At 43.7% G+C, this 11,792-nt stretch overlaps 1 protein-coding gene across 1 annotated transcript; it reads right to left on the bottom strand.

Annotated features, from left to right (window-relative positions):
- Positions 1-8,749: 8,749 nt before the first annotated feature.
- Positions 8,750-10,920, bottom strand: LOC125520236 (large ribosomal subunit protein P2B). Its single transcript, XM_048685095.2, has 4 exons — positions 10,767-10,920; positions 9,998-10,104; positions 9,387-9,613; positions 8,750-8,989 (listed from the first exon to the last, which is right to left on the bottom strand). Exons 2-4 carry the CDS (start codon positions 10,083-10,085, stop codon positions 8,963-8,965), a joined length of 342 nt encoding a protein of 113 aa, XP_048541052.1. The 5' UTR covers positions 10,086-10,104; positions 10,767-10,920; the 3' UTR covers positions 8,750-8,962.
- Between the last annotated feature and the right edge of the window lie 872 nt (positions 10,921-11,792).

Genomic DNA, 11,792 nt, shown 5'->3' with positions numbered 1-11,792 from the left:
GCTTGTCACTAATGGGTTTCTTCTTCAATGGGTAAGATCTAACATGATGCCCTTCAATTTTGCACTTGAAGCAAATAATCTTGGCCGAATTCTTGACTTGTTCTTGGCCCTTCTTCTTGATCATCTTGGACTTCTTCTTCTTATTGGAGTTGAATCCAAGTCCACCTTTGTCATTGGGGGATTTTTGCACACTCAAGATATTGTTGAGTGTGGATTTCCCTTCATGACTCTTTTCCAAGTCTTTCTTCAAAGAAGTGACTTGGGCCTTGAGCTCTTTGATTTCCTCTACATGGTTAGTCTCAACACAAGTACTAGAGGAAGTATAAACTTCATCGTTAGAGCAACAAGGCAAGGAAAGCAATTCATCACAAGATGTACCAATGTTATGCATGGATGAATCGCGAGGACTAGCACAAGGCAATATAGCATTTTGAATAAAAGTAGTGCTAGTATCCACATGAGGCTCACTAGATGTTACCTTAGCAAGCATGGCCTCATGAGCTAACTTTAGCACATTATGGGATACTAGAAGATCATCATGAGAGCTTGTGAGCTTTACATGATTTTCTTCCAACATCCCATAATTGCTAGATAGCAACTCAAGTTGAGCCCTTAGCTCAACATTCTCCTTCAAAATGGATGCTTCACAAGATATAGAGTTAGTAGCACACGCATCATCATTAACAACAAGAGGAGAGGACACCTTGGAAAGCTCTTTTGAATACGAAGCTTTAAGTTGAGCATGAGACTCGGTGAGTTTCATGAGCTCACTCTTAATGACCCTTGAGCCATTTTTGAGGTGCTCAAAGTCCTCAAGGAGTTTAGCATGTGCAACTTCAAGCTCCTTATTTTTAATTTCAAAATCATTGGCCACCTCAAGAGCTCTATCACGAGATTTCCTCACTCTAGATAATTCTAGAGCAAAAGTTTCCTCAAGAGATTCCTTGGTGGTTTGTTCAAGTTCGAGAGCTTGGGAGAGGTCCGCGATCTCATTAGCGTAATCACGCTCATGACCTTCCATTTTATCAATGATGACCTCATGCTCCTCAAGACGAGATTCCAACTCATCAATATATTTCTTGCCCTCAATGGCAATGGACATGATTTCCATGAAGTTGGAACGAGCAATTTTATTTTTATTAAGAGCTTTAAAAACCATTTCCCCCTTAATTTTTAAGGAGGCAACATTATCATTCTCTTCATCATTATCCTTTATCATCATTAGCATCAACATCATCATCAAGAGACATATTGGGTTTCAAAGTAGGAGATACCTTTGAAGCCTTAGCCATAAGGCAAAAAGCAATAGATGATGATGTAGGATCCCTTGAAGCACCATTTAAAACCACATCTTGTTCCATGGAGTGTTGGGTTTCCTCTACATTCTTAGCACCACAACTCGAGGAAATACAAGCATTTTTATCATGGCAACAAGATATAACAAGCATATCATCATGAGATTTAGTCAAACAATTTATACAAGATATGCACGGACTATCAACACAAGCATGTGAAACATGTATGGTGCTCGAAGTGTTAAAGTCCAAAGAAGAAGCATTGCAATAAGATAGTGATGAAGGATCATCCACAATAAGCATACTATCATCATTGCAATGACCAACACTACTCACCATATCATTACCTTGTGGCACACCACATGTAGGTGAAGTAGAAGAAGTTGAGAAGACTATACAGTCAGATGTGGAGGAAGAACAATCATCCCCACAAAACTTGGACACGCCATATTTATCTTGAAGCTTTGTCCACAACTCATGAGCATCCCGGAACGACATGAGTTGAAATATAACTACATTGCTCAAAGCATCGAAAAGCACATTAGAAGCTTGAGCATTGAGATAAGAGTTTCTCTCATCCTCTAAAGATAATCTTTGGGGATCATTTGGAGGAGAAAAACCCATATCTACAATTCGCTCTAAATTTGGGACCATGACCCTAAAGAGATTAAGCATGCGAATTACCCAAACATCAAAATTTGTACCATCGAAACTAAGAGTGTCAGAGAATCCTAATCCTCTAGTCGACATCTTTACTCTCTAGGTGGTTAAGCCTGACAAAGAGAGACGAGGCTCTGATACCAATGGAAAAATCGTGGATGTCGCCTAGAGGGGGGTGAATAGGCGTTTTGAAATAATTACGATTTAGGCTTGAACAAATGTGGAATAAACCTACCGGTTAATTTGTCAAGCACAAAACCTAAAACAACTAGGCTCACCTATGTGCACCAACAACTTATGCTAAGCAAGATAAACTACTAGGTGATAGCAAGATATATGACAAGAACCAATATGGCTATCACAAGGTAAAGTGCATAAGTAAAGAGCTCGCGTAAGAGATAACCGAGGCACACGGAGACGACGATGTATCCCGAAGTTCACACCCTTGCGGATGCTAATCTCCATTTAGAGCGGTGTCGAGGCACAATGCTCCCCAAGAAGCCACTAGGGCCACCGTAATCTCCTCACGCCCTCGCACAATGCAAGATGTCGTGATTTCACTAAGGGACTCTTGATGAAGGTCACCGAACCCGTACAAATGGCAACCCTTGGGGGTGGTCACCGAACCCGTACACTTTGGCAACCCTTGGGGACGGTCACCGGTACCCGTCAAATTGCTCGGGGCGATCTCCACAACCTAATTGGAGACCCCGACGCTTGCCCGGAGCTTTACACCACAATGATTGAGCTCCGAACACCACCAACCATCTAGGGCGCCAAGGCACCGAAGAGGAACAAGCTCTAGGGTGCCCAAGCACCCAAGAGTAATAAGCTTCTCAAACTTCACTTCCACGTATCACCGTGAAGAACTCAAACCGATGCACCAAATGCAATGGCAAGGGCACACGGAGTGCCCAAGTCCTTCTATCCCAAATCCCACCAAAGCAACTAATGCTAGGGAGGAAAATGAGAGGAAGAACGAAAAGGAAAACACCAAGAACTCCAAGATATAGATCCAAGGGGTTCCCCTCACCTAGAGAAGAAAGTGATTGGTGGAAACGTGGATCTAGATCTCCTCTCTCTTTTCCCTCAAAAACTAGCAAGAATCCATGGAGGGATTGAGAGTTAGCAAGCTCGAAGAAGGTCAACAATGGGGAAAGAACACGAGCTCAAAGGATAAGGTTCAATGGGGAAGAAGACGCCCTTTTATAGGTGGGGGGAAATCCAACCGTTATGCTCACAGCCCGCACAGAGCGGTACTACCGCTCCAAGGAGCGGTACTACCGCTAGGGCGGTAGTACCCCTTTGAAAAACAACAGCGAGGAGGCAAAAGGCCAGTAGAACCGCCGGAGCGGTACTACCGCTCGTCCTCACGGTACTACCGCTCGACCTCACGGTACTACCGCAAATGGTTGCGGTACTACTGCTTGCGAGCGGTACTAAAAAAATACATCCGGGCCTACCACCGCAAGACTTGGGACGAGTTTTTGGTCCAGAGAAGTACTATCGCTGTAGGAGCCGCGGTAGTACCGCTCTAGAGCGGCAGTAAAAAATTACATCCGCTTCAATTCGCGGTAGTACCGCTGCAGCCTTTTCAGAACACCAAAACTGCCACAACTTTTGCAAACGGACTCCGAATTCGATGAAACCAAGTTTGTTGGAAAGCTAGTGACAAGGGCTAACACAATCTTCAAAGAAATATCAATAAGAAGCAAATGAGAAAAGGCCCATAAGAAAATGGTGAGAACCCTTCCTCGGAAAAGACCGGTAAAACCTCCAACACCGAAAACATCATAGAAGATGCATGCGAACTCCGTTTTTGATGAGCTCAAGCTTGTCATCAAGATGACCATAAGCTCTAAGACTCACAAAGAGAACCAAACAAAAACCAAGAAAGATGATGCAAGGATGCAATGGTTTGAGCTCTCTACTAAAGATACGATCAAGCTACCAACTTGAGAGCCCCCCTTGATAGTACGGCAAACGATCCTATAACCCGGTCTCCAAACTACCACCATGAGACCGGTAAAATAGAAAACCTATCAAGGGCAAACCTTCGCCTTGCACATGGCCCACTTGAGCTAGATGATGACGATCTTGACTCCCTCAAGTTGGACCACCTTTCTTGATTACGTTGGCTCGATGAAGACTAGATGATTGGTCCCCCATAGTCCACTATGGGTGAGCCACTCTTCGGCACATCTTCACAAGTCCATTGTCACCACAATGGACGGCAAGCTTCAAGCACTTGATCTCTTCGTGATGATCCACTTGAACTTGCACACGGCAATCTTGATGACGATCACCACTTGATGTCATCCTCTCTATGGGTTGAGTGATATCTTCCTCTTGACGCAAGCCCATGAACACGTACCTAACCCCACGTAGAACTCTCACATAGACCATGGGTTAGTACACAAAGCACAATGGACAATGCTTACCAAACCATGGGATCACTTGATCCCTCTCGGTACATCTTCTATGCTTTGTGAGTTGATCAACTTGATTCACTCTTGACTTAGTCTTGATCAACCTTGAATCTTTCCAACTCTCTTCATTTGGATGATGTCTTGAAGGTAAACATGAATGATCACACAATCTTCTTCTTCAAGACATGCTTGCAATAATCTCAACTCTCACATGACCAAGCTTTGAATAATTCCTTAATAGTACCTTGGTCAACACAAACTCTTCTTGAAACCAACACATGTACTCTAAGAAAAGCCTATGGACAAAACCTTCAAATATAACTCAAGGCAACCATTAGTCCATAGAGATTGTCATCAATTATCAAAACCAAACATGGGGGCACCGCATGTTCTTTCGGCGCTCCCATGTAGGTCTACGACCTGACGGAATACTGTTGGACGCCCCCAGTGCCGCGGTATCGCCCTGATTTTCAGAGGCCAAACGGTATGCACTCCTGACAGTAAACTGGCCACTCCTCTCTGGGAACCAGGCTAGGAAGTCCTGACCATTCCTTGGAGACATGCGAATATTCAGAATTTCACGGACATCCATCTCCCAAAAATGTTCCTGGAGTCTCTGTACATTCCATGCACCATGCTCATTGATGAAATCGGCGACCCAAATAAATCTGCAATTTCTTTTAGGGGTAATCGGCCTGAAGTTATGGCCCGTAATTTTCAGAAGTTCCTCACCCATGATTAGCGATATATCTCTATATTCATTTTACCAAAAAAGGAGTATTTGTTTGATAAATTTTAGTTTTTGTATTTTCATTTTTCACTTGAACTAACACAAAGCTTTATATGCCACCTACTCACAAGAGCGACAATTGCATGGGTGGCACAAGAAGGATCATGATTATCAACAGGGTTTGTCAAAGCAATGGAGTGACAATATGTCGTCGCTTTTCTTGCAATATCCCCTCCTTCAAGTTGCAAAAGTTTTTTTCCTAAAGTGGCGGCTAGGGCATACACCTTCCCTTCAAGCACCACCGGCAAGTCCGTGGATTCACCTCCCCTTTATCTGTCGTTCTGGTGGCCGATTGCAGGGCAGCGAATCCCAGTGCTTCTGTTTTGGCCACTAGTTTCCTCGCGGGGCGGCATTCAGGAGGGTGGTGGTGCTTCTTCTTCGAGTTGGTCTTCAGAGCTCCAATCCTCCTCGTGGTGGTCTATTTGGATGTATTCAACGGAGTTCCGGTGTAGATTCCTGATGTCTCACTGGGGCGGTGAGGTTAGGATTTCTCTCTGCACATGTGTAATGGCGAGATTTGGTGTTACACCTTGGATTGATTCAAGATTCAACGCCAACAATTGTGGCTCATTGGTCCCTAGGGGCACATGTACAAAGGCTTTCCTAGTGTCCTCAATAAAGGCAGGGCGGTTTGGAGACACGGTGGCTCGTTATGACGATGGTGATAGTCGTTCGATGCTCTAGGATCCTTGATCTAGCTTTTTATTATGTTTGGGGTGCTTTATACCTCTGGTGAACTTTTATAACATATTAGAGCAGCATATCGGGCGGCATGAAAGAGCAAAACATCATGAGGGCATCATGCTATGAATAAACCTGGCCCAGTGGTTGCTACATCTACCTGCATTGCATAACAGTGGTTGCTGCATCCATTTGCGTCGCATTGCAGTGAAGCGTGTGACATGATCATCATGGGAGAATTTGGGACCTCCCTGATTCTCTTCACGTGAAGAGAACTCCACCGACGGAAGCATTAAAGAATCTCATGTGCTATTTAAGCTCCCCCAGCAATCACGTAAAAAACAAGCTCCCCCAGCAATACAAAGCCTGCTCCTCGGTGTATGTCTCTGTGAGATTTCTATTTAACAATCTATCACAACTCGTTCTGATGATGATCATGTGAAAGGAAAAGAATCAGTTCAGTTATGCTTTCCACTTATACCACACACATGATATGTCCAGTAATCCTGTTCCTTGGATCCTCCGGCTGCTGGGCGTGTTGAACTTAATACAGTAGATTAAGGGCTCCTTTGATTCAGGGGAATTCTATAGGATTTTTGGAGGGTTGAAATCCTTTAAAATTTATTCTATATTTGTCCTTTGATTCATGGGATTGAATCCCATAGAAATTTATTCAATGGAATCTTTTATACTACATTTCATAAAAAATCTAACATCAACTCTAATATCTTTTTACAATTCCTTTGCTTTTCTCGTGAAATCAAACGCTCCTTGTTAATCCTATATGATTCAAGTGGGCATGACACTTTGATCCTATACTTTTCCTACTCTCCATTTTTAAAATCCTGCGAATCAAAAATGTCCTGAAGATATATTGAGAAGTGATAGCTTGGTTATGTTGAGAAGTGGAGAAATTAAAGATAGCATTTCAATCATATCCGCTGCAGTTAAATTCTTCTAATCATGTTTTGGTAATCCTTGAGAGAACTCAAGGCCAAACTTGTATTACTCATATCTCTCGCAGTTCTAATTCGACCGAACTGTTTTATGGCTTAGGTCAGGACCAGAGGTCGTTTTAGAGCGTTACTAAGCAGATAATGGAAGGAAAAGGCTTATACTCTCTCCATTTTTTTGATCTATATCAAATTTTAAAAAGTTTTGACCAAACTTCCATTGTAAAAAATATATATTAGACAATGGTATTTTGGATGTTAATATTTTTTTTATAAACTTGGTTAATATTTAGAAAGTTTGACTCAAGGTATCATCAAGCCGTCGCCTGTTCCACCATGGTGGTCGCCAGTCACCAACAGACTAGCTAGCGTTCTCTGTTAATTGATTCCTCTTTGGGAAACGTTTGGCATCGGTGGACCGGCTGAAGGCTCGGTCGGTGCCCCTCGCTCGCTCTTTTCCACGTACGTTAGATGGGCCTCAAGCGAAATATTTTTTTCTTCTGTGCTTTTTCTTTCTCTCGCGAGCGCCTCCCCCTGGAAGCATATCCCCTCCCTTCTTCCCCTCCTCCCGAGCTGCGACTGAGCCACCACGATCTCCATCGCCGGCGGCCAGGCTCCCCTCACCGGCTGCCATGGTTGCCTGCCGCCATGGCCAGATCCATCCCCTACCTCGAGCCTTCACGTGGGCACATCCCCCCTTCCCCCTCCCCCCCCCCCCCCCCCGGCTGCGACTGGGCGACTACGACCTCTGTCTCCGGCGGCCAGGCACTCCCTCACCGGACACCATGGCTGGCTGCCGCCATGGCTGAATGCACCCCGCATATACTAGTGTTGCAACCATCACCTAGAACAGCTTCAAACAGCTGTTGAAAGGCTTCAGCCATAGACAGAAAAGTTTCAATGAAACTGCACAACAAGGGGAAGCAGCAACCGCAATTGGATTTTGTTACTACTGGTGAAGTTTTTTGCTACATCCATCAGGCGGAGCTGCGACCTCGTGACGATGACAACGACGTTTTTTGTTGCAACCGTAGTAAAATTTTGCTACTACCGCTGAAGTTTTTTACTACATTCATGTAAAGCGGAGTTGCGACCTCGCAAAAGACGTGACAGTGTTTGATTTTTGCTACAACCATAGTAGAATTTTGCTTCTACTGGTGAAGTTTTTTGCTACATCCATGTAAGGCGACCGGGGTGACCATGGGAGATGGTGCTGCAACCAAGGACGACGGGTTGCTACCACGGCGATGTCCATGTGCTGCAACCCCGCGGCGGCCGGGGTGCGCAACGACGATGACCGAGCGGACTGCAACCAAAACTTTTTTGTCGCTGATAGCCGTTTGAAGCTTTTCCCATATACGGTTGAAACTTTTTATGTCAACGTTGGCAACTTTTTTCCGCATCCAGGACAAATCATTTGTTTTCACATCCAGTGACCACGAGGGCTACTTTTTTCCGCATCCAGGACAAATCATTTGTTTTCACATCCAGTGACCACGAGGGCTCGCATCCAAGGGCTGGGGCAGGACCAGCCAAAACTTTCAGCCGGTGCGCCGGCACCTAGCATCACCATTCCTCTTTGCTCAAGTATCGCAGGTGATGTCTGCTGTTTCTGGTGCCTCTCGTCAAAGCTCACAATACCCCAGTTGTATGAAGATCCAATGAATAATGAATGATATGAATGAAATATTTGTCAAAAAGTGTCCACCAATTTATTCAAATCTATGTTTGCTTCTCCATTCTCCTTTATCTGTTCAGAGAAGCGAGTGTGAGATCTCACTGTGAAAAATGGTCATATAGTCACCAGTGTGAGGAAAGAGCATTCCATCCCAGAGAAAACCCATTCAGTCACAGAGAAAATCAAGATCCTTTCACCAGATAAACCATTCAGAACATCAAAAGATCATGTGCACTATCATCGACCGCAAACATCAAGACATATGCAAGAAACATAACTCCAGCGATTTATCAATCAACTTCTCAAGGGTGCGGAAGCAGTAACACACTCACATACGAAGGTACTAAACATATACATTGTCCCAAGCAAAATAGCACGAACTTCAGGTCTCTAGATATTATGCAGGCGCTGTTGTGGCAGGCCACACACAACAGATACTAGGGTAAACAGAGGGTAGGGGGGAGGAACTGAAGCGCTTAGTCGAACAGACTGAAACCCATGTCCTGCATAAAGAAAACGAGAATGTCAGCAAGTTCACAATAATTCACATACAAGTACTCCCTCTGTTCAGAATTACTTGTCGCAGAAATGGATGTATCTAGACGTATTTTAGTTCTAGATACATCCATTTTCGAGACAACTAATTCCGAACGGAGGGAGTATGTGATCAGGTTTAACAATTTGCATGCTGCGGAAGGGATTCTAGCTTCTACTTGCAACTAGGCAGTGAATTTGAAATGGTACTTGTCATGCCAAAACTAAAAAGTCACTACTTGCAACAACAACAGCTGAACAAAGTTGAATGTGGGTTGCTTGCTACAATGTAAGTCCAGCTAGAATAACTTAAGGCCACAGAACTAAAGTGACTGAGAAACCATTGCAAGGTGGAAAAATACTTACTTCATCAGATTCTTCCTTCTCTTCAACCTTCTCCTCCTTCTTTGACTCAGCAGCAGGTGCTGCGGCACCACCAGATGCAGCAGCTGGAGCTCCCACAGCAATGGCACCCCCACCTGAAGGCACAGCGGCAAACTTCTCCCTTCCAGATGCAATCACTTCTGTGATGTCCTTGCCTTTGAGTTCAGCAAGAAGGAACTCAAGCTTTTCTTCATCAGCCTCAGCACCAACTGTAACAAGCAATTTCCAAGTCAGATGATATGCACAATATCATAACTAGATCCTCACATGAATAACAAATACAATAAGCATTTTTTTTGGCCTCACATCCTCTCATGAAGGACCCAAATTGACAAGTTTTGATATGCGACCATAATCATAACAAGCAATAAGTTATTGCACATTTGAAACCTCAGAATATAATAGTACTCAATGACCTGACTGAAAGTGAAAAGATTGGATTTATGTTATATTCAGCAAACAGCAAGTAGTGCAGCAAATATTTTATCTTTTATACCATGCTAAATAGGTCAAACCATAAGGGAAGCTAGAGGCATTACCCAAGTAGAGAGTATCTGAGCCAGTATAACTTAAAACCAACAAAGAAGAATTACCTGAGTCAAGGATGTTCTTGACGTCAGCGGCACTTGGGGAAGAGTTCCCGCCCAGATAGGCGAGGAGGTAGGCTGCGATCAGCTTCATCGTGGAAACTAGGAAGCACCTGAAAACAAACAGAATTGAAGTTAAACGGCATGGAAGGCTAAGTATATGCTGATGGGAGTACTGTCAGATCCAAATAGATCGACAGCAGGACGCATGGAAAATCAAAAACACAGAACGCCAAAATTACTAGGGTTCAAGGCCAAATGAAAGCAAGTGGCTACGATATGAAATCACTAAATACCATAGCAATTATTTTCCACTCGGAAATCAGAGATGAACATCGGAGGATTTGAATGAATGAATGGAGTTATGCACGTAAATTAAAGTTGCGCACGAAAAGAACAATAATAAACATCCCCCGTGCATCTTAGATTCGAGCCTTCGAAGACCCGGGGGTTTCTGCATCTTCACTGGGTAAACAAGAATCACACAGTAATGGCCTGCCGTGTTTCTATATGGGGAAATCAGATCTCCTGAAACCCGGCGCGCAGGCGCAAGCTAGAGATCTAGCGGCGCAACAACTAAGCAAGATACACGCGACAATTAAGCAACCTATACCGCACAGATCTACGAAAACGAACAAACAGGAACACTCATCTCCGCATCCAACAAAAATTCCCCTACCACAGAACAAGACGGATTTCCAACGAGATCGCTGCAGCAGGGCCCTTGCCTGGCGCAGAATTGAGTGCGAAAAGGACGGGATTGGGGGAAGCCTACCTCCGAGATGCGCAGGAGAAGACGCGAGGACGGCGGCGGAGGGGGTTCGTGCGTGAGCTAGGGTTCTAGCCAAATGAGCCGAACCATTTCGCTTTTATATACGGGCAATCGGGCCGAATCAGAGGCCACTCGATCTCTCAGAAGGTTCTGGATCAGTGGAGCGACTTCTCCGGGCTCCGAAACGCAAGCCCAAAGGCCACAATCTCCCGGATCCAGAACCACAGTGCCCACTTGGCCCATATTTAATTCTAAAAAAAAATCAGCTCATAAACAGTCCATGGTATTCCATTTTCTGGTGCCTCTTTGTAGGCCCAGAAATTTGTGAACATATTCCAAGTACACACTGAACAAATTTTAATATATGGTGAACATCTTTTAAATACAGGCTGATCATTTTTTTGACATATGGTGAATAGTTTTTGCAAATACATATTGAATAGTTTTTAATACCGTGAAAAAAATTCAAAATACATTGAACAATTTTTTAGCATACAATGAACTTTTTTTTAATTTATGGTGAAGTTTTTCCAATACACACTGGAGATTTGTAAATGCATACTGAATATTTAAGATTCCCAAGACCGAGGTAAGCTTCCCAAGCCGGTGGATTCAAAAATTGTTCGCGAATGCGAAAATGTTCATGAATTTGAAAGAAAAGGCACATATGGGGTAAATGGAAAAAAGAAAAGGAACCACAAGAAGAAGAAAACAAAAACAAGATAATCAACCAAGTCATAGGTATATAAATAATAAATATAATAAACGGCCAGAAGAGTACGCTACCGCTTAGATACCTCTATGGGCGACCTCCATGTAAACGCTCACAACGAGCGATACATATTGGTTGACATGGTAGCATAGGTGTAGTCTTTGACACTTCGCTAATAGGTCGGGCCAATATTGTATTTTTCTAAACCGTTTTGAAAAGTTTCTAAAATAGCAGATATATTCAAAAGGTTCTGTTTTTTCATGCAAGATGGTTTAGCATGCCAGGAGCGTGCAAAAAAGCATGGGTAAATCAATTTC

This window comes from Triticum urartu, chromosome 1A (genome assembly GCF_056163025.1).
Source record: "Triticum urartu cultivar PI428250 chromosome 1A, HENAU_Tu73, whole genome shotgun sequence".
NCBI lineage: Eukaryota > Viridiplantae > Streptophyta > Magnoliopsida > Poales > Poaceae > Triticum > Triticum urartu.
This window is presented reverse-complemented; position numbering and strand designations above follow the sequence as displayed.

Bases quoted from the DNA above. Each gene is read 5' to 3' on its own strand.
- LOC125520236 (XM_048685095.2), bottom strand. From the start codon at position 10,085: ATGAAGCTGATCGCAGCCTACCTCCTCGCCTATCTGGGCGGGAACTCT. The intron at 9,614-9,997 runs GTAATTCTTCTT...TGCTTGTTACAG, and splicing joins CAAGAACATCCTTGACTCAG to TTGGTGCTGAGGCTGATGAA. The intron at 8,990-9,386 runs GTAAGTATTTTT...TTCTTTATGCAG, and splicing joins AGAAGGAAGAATCTGATGAA to GACATGGGTTTCAGTCTGTT.